The 12,699-nt window shown below is 40.5% G+C and overlaps 1 protein-coding gene across 2 annotated transcripts in view; it reads left to right on the forward strand.

Annotated features, from left to right (window-relative positions):
- LRP5 (LDL receptor related protein 5) overlaps positions 1–2,813 on the forward strand; it is a 126,668-nt gene extending 123,855 nt beyond the window's left edge. For both annotated transcript variants that reach the window (XM_061462835.1, XM_061462836.1), the window contains exons 22-23: positions 1,631–1,728; positions 2,359–2,813. In XM_061462835.1, the coding sequence (XP_061318819.1) occupies positions 1,631–1,728; positions 2,359–2,620 (360 nt within the window). In that variant the 3' untranslated portion in view covers positions 2,621–2,813. The remainder of the gene's footprint in view (positions 1–1,630; positions 1,729–2,358) is intronic.
- The last annotated feature ends 9,886 nt before the right edge of the window (positions 2,814–12,699 follow it).

Genomic DNA, 12,699 nt, shown 5'->3' on the forward strand with positions numbered 1-12,699 from the left:
TTCCAAGCAAAACATGCACTCACTCTTCTGTTCACACAAGCTTGCAGAGTCAATCTGTTAGCTATTGAGGTGATTTTTTTGGGAGCCCACATACTTTGTGGATATCTCTCCCGTTTAAGAAGGGCAAGAATAGAAAAGAGAGGCTTGTGAGCTTATCTATTGATATGGTAAAACTGTTACTTATTTCTTGCATTACCTTCTCAATGAAGTTATCAAGCAGCTAGTCCTGCTAGCAGATGTTTGGAAGTCAGCAGCCCTCCTCATTTAGCTTGTCTCATGCTTCACCAGTATCTGTGCAACATGCTGAACAATTTAATGCTAACACTGGGTTGATATGTCAAAGCCACACTAAAAAGGATGAACAGAAAAACATAGCTGAATTTATATGAAAATACTTAAATGTATCTTGAAAGAGGAAAGAATGGCTTTAAACTGAGAGAAGGGAGATTGAGATGAGATATTAGGAAGACGTTCTTCCCTGTGAAGGTGGTGAGGCCCTGGCACAGGTTGCCCAGAGAAGCTGTGGCTGCCCCATCCCTGGCAGTGTTCAAGGCCAGGTTGGACAGGGCTTGGAGCAAGCTGGTCTAGTGGAAGGTGTCTCTGCCTGTGGCAGGGGGTTGGAACTGGATGAGCCTTAAGGTCCCTTCCAGCCCAAACCATTCTATGGCTTTATGATTAATAGTGATATGCTCAATTCAACAGCCGGGAATCATTTTGCTAGACACTGCGCAGTGAAGACCAAAACAATGACCTCCACTCCAGTGATTTTACAGTCACTATAATGAGAGAAGAGCAGAGGCGAGGAAGGATGCTATCGTGGTCACTGTGGCAGGCCATGGCTTGGCAGAATGCCCAGGACAGGCTGTGTACAAGATACTCACTTCAATAGCAAGGCCCTACCATCAGTAGCAATGCTGTAATTTTCCACATTGGACAGGAGGAAGTGCAGTCCTTGTTTTTAGGCCAGTATCCTGCTGGTCATGTCAGAGGTTCTGCTTCCTGCTATGGGAAGGATCCTAAAGGATTCTGAAGAGCAACAAACTTCTTAGTGTGAGGGTTACCAGCAACTCTGTGTATGCACACACAGGCTAGGGCAGGCTGTAACTATTTTTTAGCTTGTAGGCTCTTTGCATTGTGAACTGTGTCAAAATCATGTGTTTACAGAACCACAGTGAAAAAGTATTCAGGCAAGAATGGAGTTGTATTAGTTATGGTAAAGGAAATTGGCCTCCTGATCCTGCTGCTAACCTGGGTGTTAGTTTAGGGGCTGGGATTGGAACAGACTTTGTTTCCTTCAGGATGATATCAGTCCTTAGATCCAATGAAGTACACTGAGATTCATCAAAACTGTGTCTCATTTCCAGCTTTACCACAGCCTTCCAGTGTAATAATGGATGTGGCAAGGAAGAAAATGCCATGTACTGAGAGAACTTTGAAGGCCTGAAGTGTACGCGAGCCCAGAGTAAAGCCTCATAATGAACTTCCATGTTCTTTAAAAGTGCATTAATTCACCCAAGCACCAAGGAGAGGAAAATAAAATGAGTGACAGGGTGAAGGCATAAATAATATTTTCAAAGGAAGTAGTTGTAGAATTAATCCAAACTTTTGCACTTTTTCCTATTTTTCCTAGATCTTGAACCCACCTCCTTCCCCAGCTACCGATCGCTCCCTGTATAATGCAGAGATGTTTTATTCTTCAAACATTCCTTCAACCACAAGATCTTACAGGTACAGCTCATATAAAAAGTTTTGATAAATCTTCTATTGATCTGTCCTTTAGTTTTGGATCTTAAGCAGACTTCACCTTGTTAAAAAAAAACAACTTTCTTTCTCTTATTAAATGACCATTTAAATGGAGGTTATGCCAGTTTTAAGTTTAAACATTGGCTTTGTGTTCATGTTTTGACATGACAGGATTTAGTGCCTTCCAATACAGTGTTGCTAAGTAATACTGCAGTATAGGTAGGTTATATTGCTGTGTAAGTCCCTTACCATCCTGTATAGAGAAAATTGGTGGTTTCTGTTCAGTTCATCAAGCTCCTCATAAAACTCTTTGATTAGTCACACTATTTGTTAGTGACTGGGCTAAATGGTCCTGGTGGTCTCCTCTGGCTGGTCAGGGGGCCGGAAAAATGTACTGCTGGCAGAGGGTAGTTGTAGTTGCGCCAATCAAATTTAACACAGTTCAGGTACTTCTTGTTGATTTCCTATGAAAACATGAATTAAGGTTCACAACAGTATTCATGAGCAGGCATCCTGACTGAGGACACAGAGCTACTCATTTCCAATCTGTCTTTCTTTTTTCCCTAGATTGCAACTAATGCATGTGGGTTTTTGTTTTTTATTTTCTTTCTGCAGGCCATATATTATACGAGGGATAGCTCCACCCACAACCCCATGCAGCACAGATGTTTGTGACAGTGACTATACTACTAGTCGATGGAAGGCCAACAAATACTATATCGATTTAAATTCAGACTCAGACCCTTATCCCCCACCACCCACACCTCGCAGTCAATACATGTCAGCAGAAGAAAGTTGCCCTCCGTCTCCTGCCACAGAACGAAGCTATTTTCACCTCTACCCCCCTCCACCTTCTCCTTGTACAGACTCCTCATGACCTCAACAGAAGGAACTCTTCCTGTAAATATTTTAAAATATGAACAGATTTAAAATATATATTTTATGATTTAAAAATAAATTGGGGTGGGAATTTAAAAAAAAGAAATGTGAATAAAAATGGGTGGGAGGGATGGGGCTGTGAAAAATTGTACAGAGGAAGAATATTTATAAAATTGATTTTTTTAACTTAATTTCCATTCTTTTGTGCCATATTTGCCTTTCTGATGTCATGAAAATTACTCAGTCTCCAAAGGATTTGGGGAGGGAATGTTGAGCCTGTTTGCATTTTTAAGTCACCTTTTTACATGTGAAGTATATATAATTCTTTTTATTAATGTGAGACAAGAAAGCAAAGTGGCCTGTGGAAGAGTCTAAAGAAAGGTGTAAGTTTATTTGCAGAGAAGAAAAAGATGTTTAAATAAAATTGTCAGTATCTCACCCCTTCCCACCACTGGGAGAACACATGCAATGGTCACAACCCTTAGATGCTCCTGTTTGCACATGAGCTGAATGCTTCCCAGCAGAACTCACATGCTGAGACCCAGATTTCAAGCCTCCCTCTCCTTTTGCTTAGGATTGAACTGGAAGAACACTTCTTTTGGCCAAACCTTACAGCTTAACTAGGCTCACAGGCCTAATTAAGCTGTCATGTCATGCCTCATGTCAGTGCCACTGCACATGGCTAGTTCTGGAAATGATTCAAGCTAAAAAAGATAACCAGCCTTAAAAAACTTGGTTTAGCACCAGTCAGTTCCTGACTTGAGTGGGTGAATGGTAGCGGAAGCAGTCATATTGACCTGTGGGTTAGAGGAAGGGGCAAATAAAGTGGTATTTAAGCTATGAGAAATGTCTGCAAAAAGTGCATATTTGGTCAGACTCACTGTTTGAATTGTGATGAAACCAAATTCCGTCATCCTTCCTTTGGTGACTATCTGGGAAGAGGCTGTAATAGTCAGCTGCTTCTCATAATACAGGGCAAGTTCTCTTTTTTCCAAAAGTCCATTAATTCAATGTGACAGGTCTCTGAGATGTTCACTTGTATTGACAGACCAGAGACAGACTTCATTTCTAATGCTGATGTTACAAAGAGGAATGGTGTGGTCGTTTTCATGCATTTAAATAGGGAAAGTTGTTTGCTTTCTAATTGGTGTTCGTAGAAAATGGCATCTGCATAGCTCAAAGCAAAAACATCTGCTATTCAAACAGTTAGATCTCATAAAAATTAGCCACACAATTAGTTCAGGTTTAGAAATAGAAAAAGCGGGGGGGGGGGGAGGATAGGAGACAAACACTTATTTCTAATTGATTTGAAATAAAGAAAATAAACTCTAATACAAATTGCTGTAACCTAAGGACATGAACAGCAAAGTGCTCATATTCCCAAATCCTACAAAAAAAAAAAAAAAAACAGTTAGGGAATGGTGGCTAGGATCAGCCCCTTTCAAAATACAGAAGATAAATTTTTGCTTCACTTGTTCTTTTGCTGTAACAAAAGGGATTGAGTATTTTATGGCACTTCATATATTCAGCTCTGATGATGATAATGTGAGTGCCTGCTTGGGACATTTGAGGGAAGTTCAGAATATGTAGATTCTCAGCTGTTTCTGCAGCTGCTGAATAATGGGCGTTGGGCTCTTGACAGCCTTAATATTGTTGGCAACAATGCAAACTGTTTTTCTTGTTTGAGCTTAAACTGTACTTGGTTTGGGGTCTTTTTAGCAAGTTACTTGAGAGCACATCAGAGGAAGTGTGCAGCTCCAGGACAGAGGTCTTTGTGGTGGTGGTGGAGGGACTGGGACCACAAGTGTTCTGATCCAGTTAGTGCTTTCAGATTTATTAGTCCATATCTGTTCTTTCTGTCTGCATTATTCCTGAGGGCAGGACTTGTGCTGCAACTGGTGTGTTGCTAAAACTCTTAAAGTAGCTTTTACTACCTTCCTGTCTAAATTTTCATTTGAGACATTGAGCACAAAGAAGATGCTCACCATTTTTTGTGGAGAAAAATACAGACTCAGAGATTACAGCTTTGAACTGTAAGAATGTGTTCTTTCCCCATCCCCTATCAACATCAGTAATTTTGCAGTATGTCAAGAGGGACAAGGCCACGGTTTGTTACTCTTAGCAGGTCTCTGAACAACTGTTAATGATTTGGTGAAACAAAGCAATTCTCACGTGATCATATTTCAGTCAACTAAATTAGTATAGATCCACAGGATATTTTATGTACTACATTGATCACATAAAGAAGTACTTGTTCTGCATTACAGCAGTTGGTAAACCAGTTTCCTATCATATGTAATTTTCTACATGATATTTACCATTTATCATTAATTCATTAGCTTAGTTGTTTCATGTTACATCTCTAGCTTAGAGATGTACCACATTAATTTTCCTGTGTCGCTGTGATGACACTGAATGCAAAACTGCGTTGTTTTGGGTTGGGTTGTTTGGGTTTTTTTTGTTTTTCGTTAAAACACTGATCTTTTTAAAAAGCCACAACTATAACAATCCCAACCACTTCATCTGAAGACTTGTATCAGAAAACTTATATCCAAACTTTGGAGTTGAGTCCAAAAAAATAGCGTTCTTGCTGAGAGCTAAACTGTTGTAAGAGTCAAATTCTGTTGGAGCTTAGATAATCAGAAGGAAGGAAGAATTTACTGAATGAGGCAAATTAGGCATGTACATTTTGATTTCAGTTGAGCATTCATAACCTCTTGCTGCTGATGTTTGCTGAGAAATTGACTCCTCTGAGGCACTTGGAAGTCTGGTGGTCAGAATTTAAGCCCCACAGTTCTCCCTAAGACTGACTTTAAAAGCCTCTTCTAAAAAGAATTTGTATAGAAATCTATCTAATGTTTAAATAATAACTCTTTCATTGCTGTAGATTATATACTTTAAAAGGATGACTGCCCTCCTGGAGCTAGAAAAGACCAGAAAGAAAACCTGAGTGACAGGAGCTACTTTTCTCCAGAAGTGTCCTCAGAGTGCTCTTGGTGGTTTCCATCCTGTGAACTTTCAGGCAAAACTGTAGAAAGTAGGTGCTATTTTCTTCTAGATCAGGATGAAAGAGTTGCAGGGAATTAGTGAATGCATAAAAGTTATGGCTGAATAGGAAATGCATGGGCAAGGGTTGTGTTTTGGTGAGGTTTAGGCATAGTTTTAACAGTTCAAAAGTTGTCCATGAGAAAGCTGACTTCCCCCCTGAGAGCCTGCAAGGGGGTGCATGTGACTGGGCAACCCATGTGTTTGTGAGTATTAGAATCAGTGTTTTCAGCCACTATTTTCCATGCCCAATATGACTGCACATTAGCACTTGAAACTGCTCAGGGTGTAATGCAGAACTGTGCCTGGAGCGCAGCTAGTAACAGGCAAACAATATGGTTGATTCTGTGTTAGATTTAAAGCAGAGATGTCCCAGCAGAGAGCACCTTACCTGCCTTCCAGTGCAGTTGTGACAGCTGCTACTGGCGTTGTCTTCTCTTTTGCGGGATTTATCCTGTCCGCAGGCCAGATGTAGCAGCAGTGTGAAGCTGTAAGGTAAATGGACAAGTCATGATCTTCAACAGTGAAGTATACTTTACTTGCAAGCAAAAGTTTTGTGTAAATTATAGCTTGACTTTACTTCAGCTAGACTGGTCAGCAGCCACCACACCCTGACATTTGCAATGGAGGTAATTAATTTGTTCATTACTGGTGGATGATTTTGAGGAACTTCATTAGCACTTTCCCAGCTGTCTTACTGGTTAAGTTTTCTTATGTCTGGACAGATCACTAAAGAGCACTTAGGCTAAGATAACGCTAAATCTGTATCTATGACCAATAATGTTTTCTTTAGGATAATGTTATAATACAAAGTGTTCCAAGTCTAAAAATGAGACTGTGCCATTATCATATTCTAAAGAGGAAAGTTGAAATAAGTTTCTTCTTTTGGAATAGTGAGTTTCATTTTCAATAATAAACATTGATCTCTCTGGTTTGCAAAAAGTGCAAGCACTGCCCTAAAAGCTCTGATTGTTTTCAGCATAACAACCAAATCGTCTCTTCTCTCACCACATGTTCTACGCACCTAGGATGGGCCTTCTGGAAATACCAAGGCCAGTTTTTCCTGGACCTGTTTTCTGTCTGATGTCTAGAAGATCATATACTAGGACCCACTGAGTTATCTCCATTTTTATGCCAACTGATGCCTCTTCGATTCTGGGGCTTTTGAAGTTCTCAAGCTCTGTGTACAGCAGTGAAAAAGGATTTGGAAGCAGGAGCACCCAGTAAGGTCTGTTCACACTGGGTTGGTGTGGCAGTCACAGGAATCTTCCTCCGTTGCCTGAGAGGTGAGATCCCTTTCCTAGGGGGAGCTCTTGTGGTACCCTTCATCAGAGCCTCTGTAGCACGCTGTATTACTTCACAATTGTGGTCAGTCAAACCACAGAAGTTTTGTGTCCTGTTTGCTTCTAGCACTTTCAGAAGCTGATCTTCTCTGATGTCAGTCATTTTGGTGGAGTGTGTGTTGAGTCCATCCAAGTGAGTTAGCTGTGCTTATAATTGTACTACAGGTAATAGCCATTAATGTCAGGAAATGAAAACAAGGCAAGCATGTTCCAAATAACTAGTAACACAAAAGAGTGTCTGGCATGGAGCCCTGAATTGGAAATAATGCATTTGCTGTTACAGTGCTGAAGAACATTATTTAAATGTCCATGTGTGGAGAGAGCCTTAGACAAGCCACAGTCAGTGGTAGTTTTTCACAGATCAGTTATTCAGTTGTTTCTATGTTTTATTATGACTCCGTTATGAATTATGAGTGGAGTCCTTGCCATAATTTTGGCTTGTCTGTAGAAGATTCAGGGAAGGCTGAATCCTAAATGCTGAGCAGTGTCTGGTTCTGCAGCTGTTCCCCTAGGAATTGCGGTATTTTCTGCTCAGTATTAAAGGCAAAAATCCCTTTCTTCAGCTACTCTAAGTTCAGCTAAACAGCTTAAAGTATTTACCACATGTTAAAAGAAATATTAATATACATAGGTATTTTCCATCCTGTCAGGTCTTCTAGCTCTCCTTCCTGAGAACACTTACTCTAGTTTCTGTAAAGAGTATTTTTGTTTTATTTATATATTTTGAGGCTGGCCAACTAAGCTGTGGGCCTTTTGACATAAGATCGTACTTCTGTGGAGGGAAAAACAAAGGAAAAATTGAGTTTAAATCATAGAAACATAGACTGGTTTGGGTTGGAAAGGACCTCAAGATCATGTAGTTCCAGCCCCCCTGCCACAGGAAGGGACACCTTCCACTAGGCCATGTCACCCACGGCCCTGTCCAACCTGGCTTTGATCAATGTTAAGCCTGCTGATAGGAATGATGGAAACCAGTCTGATACAAATGGCTTCTGCATTCCACAACAAAATCCTTCAGTGTCATGTCCTGACATGCCAACAGTGCTCCAGCCACATGTGACAGCATGCTGCCACATCCTGGCTGTTCCCAGCATGAACCTTCAGCCCACCTCTGCAGTCTGGGCCTGGGTTCTCTCCAGCCAACACAGAATCCTGGTGGATGGAAGACCCCAGTGGCAATTCCTAAATAGGTCCACAAAATATGTGCAGAGAATGTGCTTAGAAGGACTTACCAGGGGAGAAAAGCAAGTTTGACAGCTAATGACTAATTCACCAGCATTCACATCTTTGGAAAGCAAATAATCCCCAATTATGCACCTTTCTCCAAATAATAACGATGCTGCTCCTGTGACAGTATTCCCAAGGTAGCTGTGTTTGACGAAGGGAGTGATATTCCAGTTTTATTCATACAAAGATCCTGCAGTGCCTAAATAAGTATGAAAGTGTTTTGGTTGTAACTACAAGCACAGTATCTGTAAAGAGAATTCATCAACCTACAGAGATAAAACATAAGCTGTAAATGGGAGGATTGTTGTGCTGGTGTATGTGAAATTTGGACCGCAAATCTCAGAAACAAAACTCTAACCCAGACTGCTTTCTTACATACCTAATTATATCACAATTGCTGCTATTGTAAATGTACATGAATATACAAAGAGTACCAAGAATTTTTATAATAAAATCCTCACGCAATCTTTTTTATATTAAAATGTGTATGCTGCAAATAGCCTAACAATTACAGCTTTGCATGTGTATCATTTTGTAGCATTTGTTACTACAAAAGACAACCAAACCCAGTACCTCAGTGCCTTGCATGTTTTAAACAGTTCACTATATTAACTGGGAAAAAAAAAAGCCTTAAATCACAAGTGCACCCAGATCAGATGTAGATTGTATTCCACTGGTTTTAACAAAACTTTGTATCATCTTTAGGGTTCTCTTCAGTTAAAATACATTAAAAGTTTTGGAACTAACTGAAAACTGACAACTGAAATTTTTAGAGCATGCATGTCTTGAATTTGTGATACATTGGAATTTCTCTCAAATGTAGTATTTCAAGTGAACTTTGGTTTGTGCACTCATATCTGTTCCAACAGCAGTCTCGATACCTGTGAAAAATACATAACATTAAAAAAAAAATCCAGTCACTGACACTAATGTGTTTGGGGATTAAACTGATGCTATTTTCAGCTTTTCACTACAGTACTTTTCATTAGAACCATAAAATCTGTCTTGTATTACAGAAAGTCTTTACCAAGTATTTTTTCAAGCCTGACTTTCTAGCATACAAATGAACTTGGTAATACTGTCTTAAGAAAAACTTTGAGGCTTTGATCACTTCAGACCATTACAGGTTAACAATCTTCTGGTCATGAAACTGCAGTATTTCTTTATATTAACAAAACCAAAGTCTTGTTTGAAGTAGCTGATATTTTGTATAAATATCTGTACAGATAACAGACTCTGCATTTGTACTACAGATTTTGTAGATTTTGTTTTATAATAAATACTTTTAAAAGATTCTGTTAGCAGCCCTTTTTATGAGCGAAACTGTTTCATCACCTACAGTAGAAACAATCAGCCAGTATCACAATTCGTTTAGATGCTACCTAAGGGCAGTGTTGTTGTGTCCTTGGTTTTTATTTTAAAATACACAATAACAGCAAGAACAAGTAGGTTAAAAGGTTGGGTGGAAAGCTTAGCGCCCTTAGAATGACAATTGTTAGCTAGCTGTAGAACTTCCCACAAGTTTGTCAGCATCATGACCTTATCAGAAATGTTACGCTACAAAGGAATAATCTCTGTGTTTTGATTAGACCTGGTCAGCTCTGTATTTCTTTTTTTAATTGTATGGTGTCTTTTAAATTGATGCTGTAGGATGTCAAAGTAAATTAACGACTTTTTGTTATGTGTTTATGGTGAACATACTTCAAAACTAGTTCCAGTGAGTCTAGCTTGGTCTTGATTTCTCTAGTCAATACTGGTGGTCTCAGATTTGTGAAATTTACCATCTTAACCTAAAAGTTATTCTTCCTGAATGGAAGAATGCCAATATGGCTATATTGAAGCTATCTGTGTAATAGACTCTTAAAAACAAGGTAGTTAAGCTCGTAAGAGATGTCCACGTCTGTCAGTAGGAGCCTCAGTTGAAAGTGGAAATTTTACCAGTAAATTCTGTAAATCTTTAAACATCCCAAGGTATGGGATGTTTGAAATACATCACCCTTTAAAGTCTCAGCTGCAGTGGGACACGTATTCACAGGTCAATGCACACAGGTGCTCTCCTGACTGGCTGGGAAACCTGGTGGCATCTGTTGATGTGGGATTTTTTCTTCCTCAAGTTAGCTAATCAGCATGAAGAATTTCCTCCTCTTCTTAGGGAAGTGTCGCAGTGATTTTTTGCTTGTTTGTTTTCATTTCAGCTTTTCCCTTTTGCTGCTTTCACTATCTGTAACCAGTTGACCAGGACAGCCAAGCCCTCTGCTCACTGCCTGGCTGCTTAGTTACCTAAACAACAAAAGGAGTTAATGGCAGTTCAACTCCTGCCCGTCTTATGTGTGCCAGCACTACTTAGGACAAGCCAGTGGCATGTTTTAAAGAGAAGAGACTGGTCTTTGAGTATTCAGTATCATTTGGGTCACACTGCAAGGCGAAAGACTTTGTGGCTTTTCTTCTGTTTGTGATTGATGTGGCTCTGTGACCTTACTTCACAGGCAGGATCACCTTCTGTGTTTCTGCTGGCCTTGCCTCCCTTCATCTGACATACAGACAGGGCAGACTGCCTCCATCCATGCACACAGCCTGGTCCTAGGGACCCTCCACTTCAAGCTCAACGCCACTGAAACAGATGCTGGCCTTTTTCTTTATAGAGCTCTCCCATGTGCCCTCCTAGGATGCAGCAGGATCCAGCTGGTGCAGGCATGTTGGACATCAAGGAGGCACCTGCTTGAGCAAAAGCAGCATGGAGATGGTGATGGTTTGTGATGGTTCCTCTGCCGTCAAGGGGATAGAGTTTCAGGTGACATATTAAAAAACAACTGCAGGGACAAAGATTATCTGACCCTGAAGATTTCAGGTTAAGAAGTACCAAGAATAAACTGCCTTGCCTCCAGCGTGGCAGGCAACCTTGTACCAAGTGTTTGATCCCCTTTAAGCTAGTAGGTTGAGTTGGGCATATGCGCAGACTAATATGGGATGGGAGGAACAGCAGCTATAGTTATTAGAGCTGGCTCTTGACTCCTACTGCCTTTCTCACAGTACTACTTTCTTGCAGTTTCACTAGATCTGTCATTCACAGGGAGACATCCATATCAAAAAAATACAAAAAATACTTAGAGCTTAACACTAACTGAAACCACGAGGTGGCACAGTCATCTGGTGTGGAGAGTTGCTTATCGAACTTCATTTGCCAAGGGAAGCAAGCTCCAGAGCTGCCCTTTTCCTGTCCCCTCCCCTTGCACTACATTTTAAACACTGATGGTGGCGGTAGCTTTTCTCAGAATGAGATTTTTATTACAGAATAAAGCCCTGCCATTACATGCCAATAGACATTTTCTTGCTATAGGTGATTCTCCTCAGCCCTAGAAAATCTGTAACAGTAAACCCCCTTTTTTTGGTGGTGGAAGCAGAACCTCTGCCAGGCAGCTTTATCTGTGTAGCTATAGCAGCAACTTGTTTGGTGCCTGACTTCAGCTTTAATATAATGAGATCAATGCAGATTTTTAAAACCAAGTTAATCATCTATCTCCTTTATTTTCTTCTTTGGATGGAAACACGGAAGGTATGGAAATCCAGATAAAAAATTGTGAAAAAGCCAATGCCCAGAAGGACCAAAGGATCTTTTGGAAAAAAAGAGGCTGTTCTTATATCCCTTGTTTGCAGGGACACCTGTGTGGGGCCGGGGCACAGGGGGGGTTAGTATTACAAGGAAGAAGCAATGCAGTAAAGGGAATCATCAGCACGTCTGTCTTTCCCTCTGCTCTTCTCAGCAGCCGTAGGGTAAGTGCAGACTTCTGTTTGCAGGCCTGGTGCTGTTTGACAGCAGGAGGAAATAATTTCTCTCATGTACATTGCTTATTTTTGCTTGTCTCTAACAGGAAATACATCAGTGTCTGACCCGCCCACAGACACCTTGGTCCTTTGGTCTGGAGCAGCCCGTTTTCCTGGTCACTTCTAACAGAAAGAAAGACAGCCAGCAGTGATGTGTCTCTTGACTAGTGCTTGGTGCTTAAACAGTTCTGACAACTGATCCCTTCGTGTTATACTGTATATATGTCTATATACACACACACTTGCTTCCGTGTCCCTCACTTCTGTACTATCCCTTTTTTGAGGTTATATATACAGCATCTCTACATATATTACATCTCTCTAGATTTATAGTTTTAAATTCTACATATGCTTAGATGGGAGTGCTTGGGAATCCTGGGGTATTAACTAACTAACCTTGACTCTGTCCACTGAAATCTACTCCTGCATATTCCCTGAGCCAGACCAGATTTCCAGGAAGAAAAGGTACATCTATTTCCCTGTCCATCACTTCTATACTGTCCTTTTTTTGAGCTTTGATCCATGCCACAGGCTTAAATGGCTTTTCTGAGCTTCCTCTCCTTAGTGAAGGCTTCATGCATGGGGCAGATCAGGCCTGAGGGACACGAGTACAATTCTGTGGGGTTTCAAGGCTGCTGCA

The sequence above is a fragment of the Pezoporus flaviventris genome, unplaced genomic scaffold (genome assembly GCF_033815535.1).
Source record: "Pezoporus flaviventris isolate CSIRO_AGI_PZ_B2104156 unplaced genomic scaffold, CSIRO_AGI_Pfla_v1 ptg000036l, whole genome shotgun sequence".
Classification (NCBI taxonomy): Eukaryota; Metazoa; Chordata; class Aves; order Psittaciformes; family Psittacidae; genus Pezoporus; species Pezoporus flaviventris.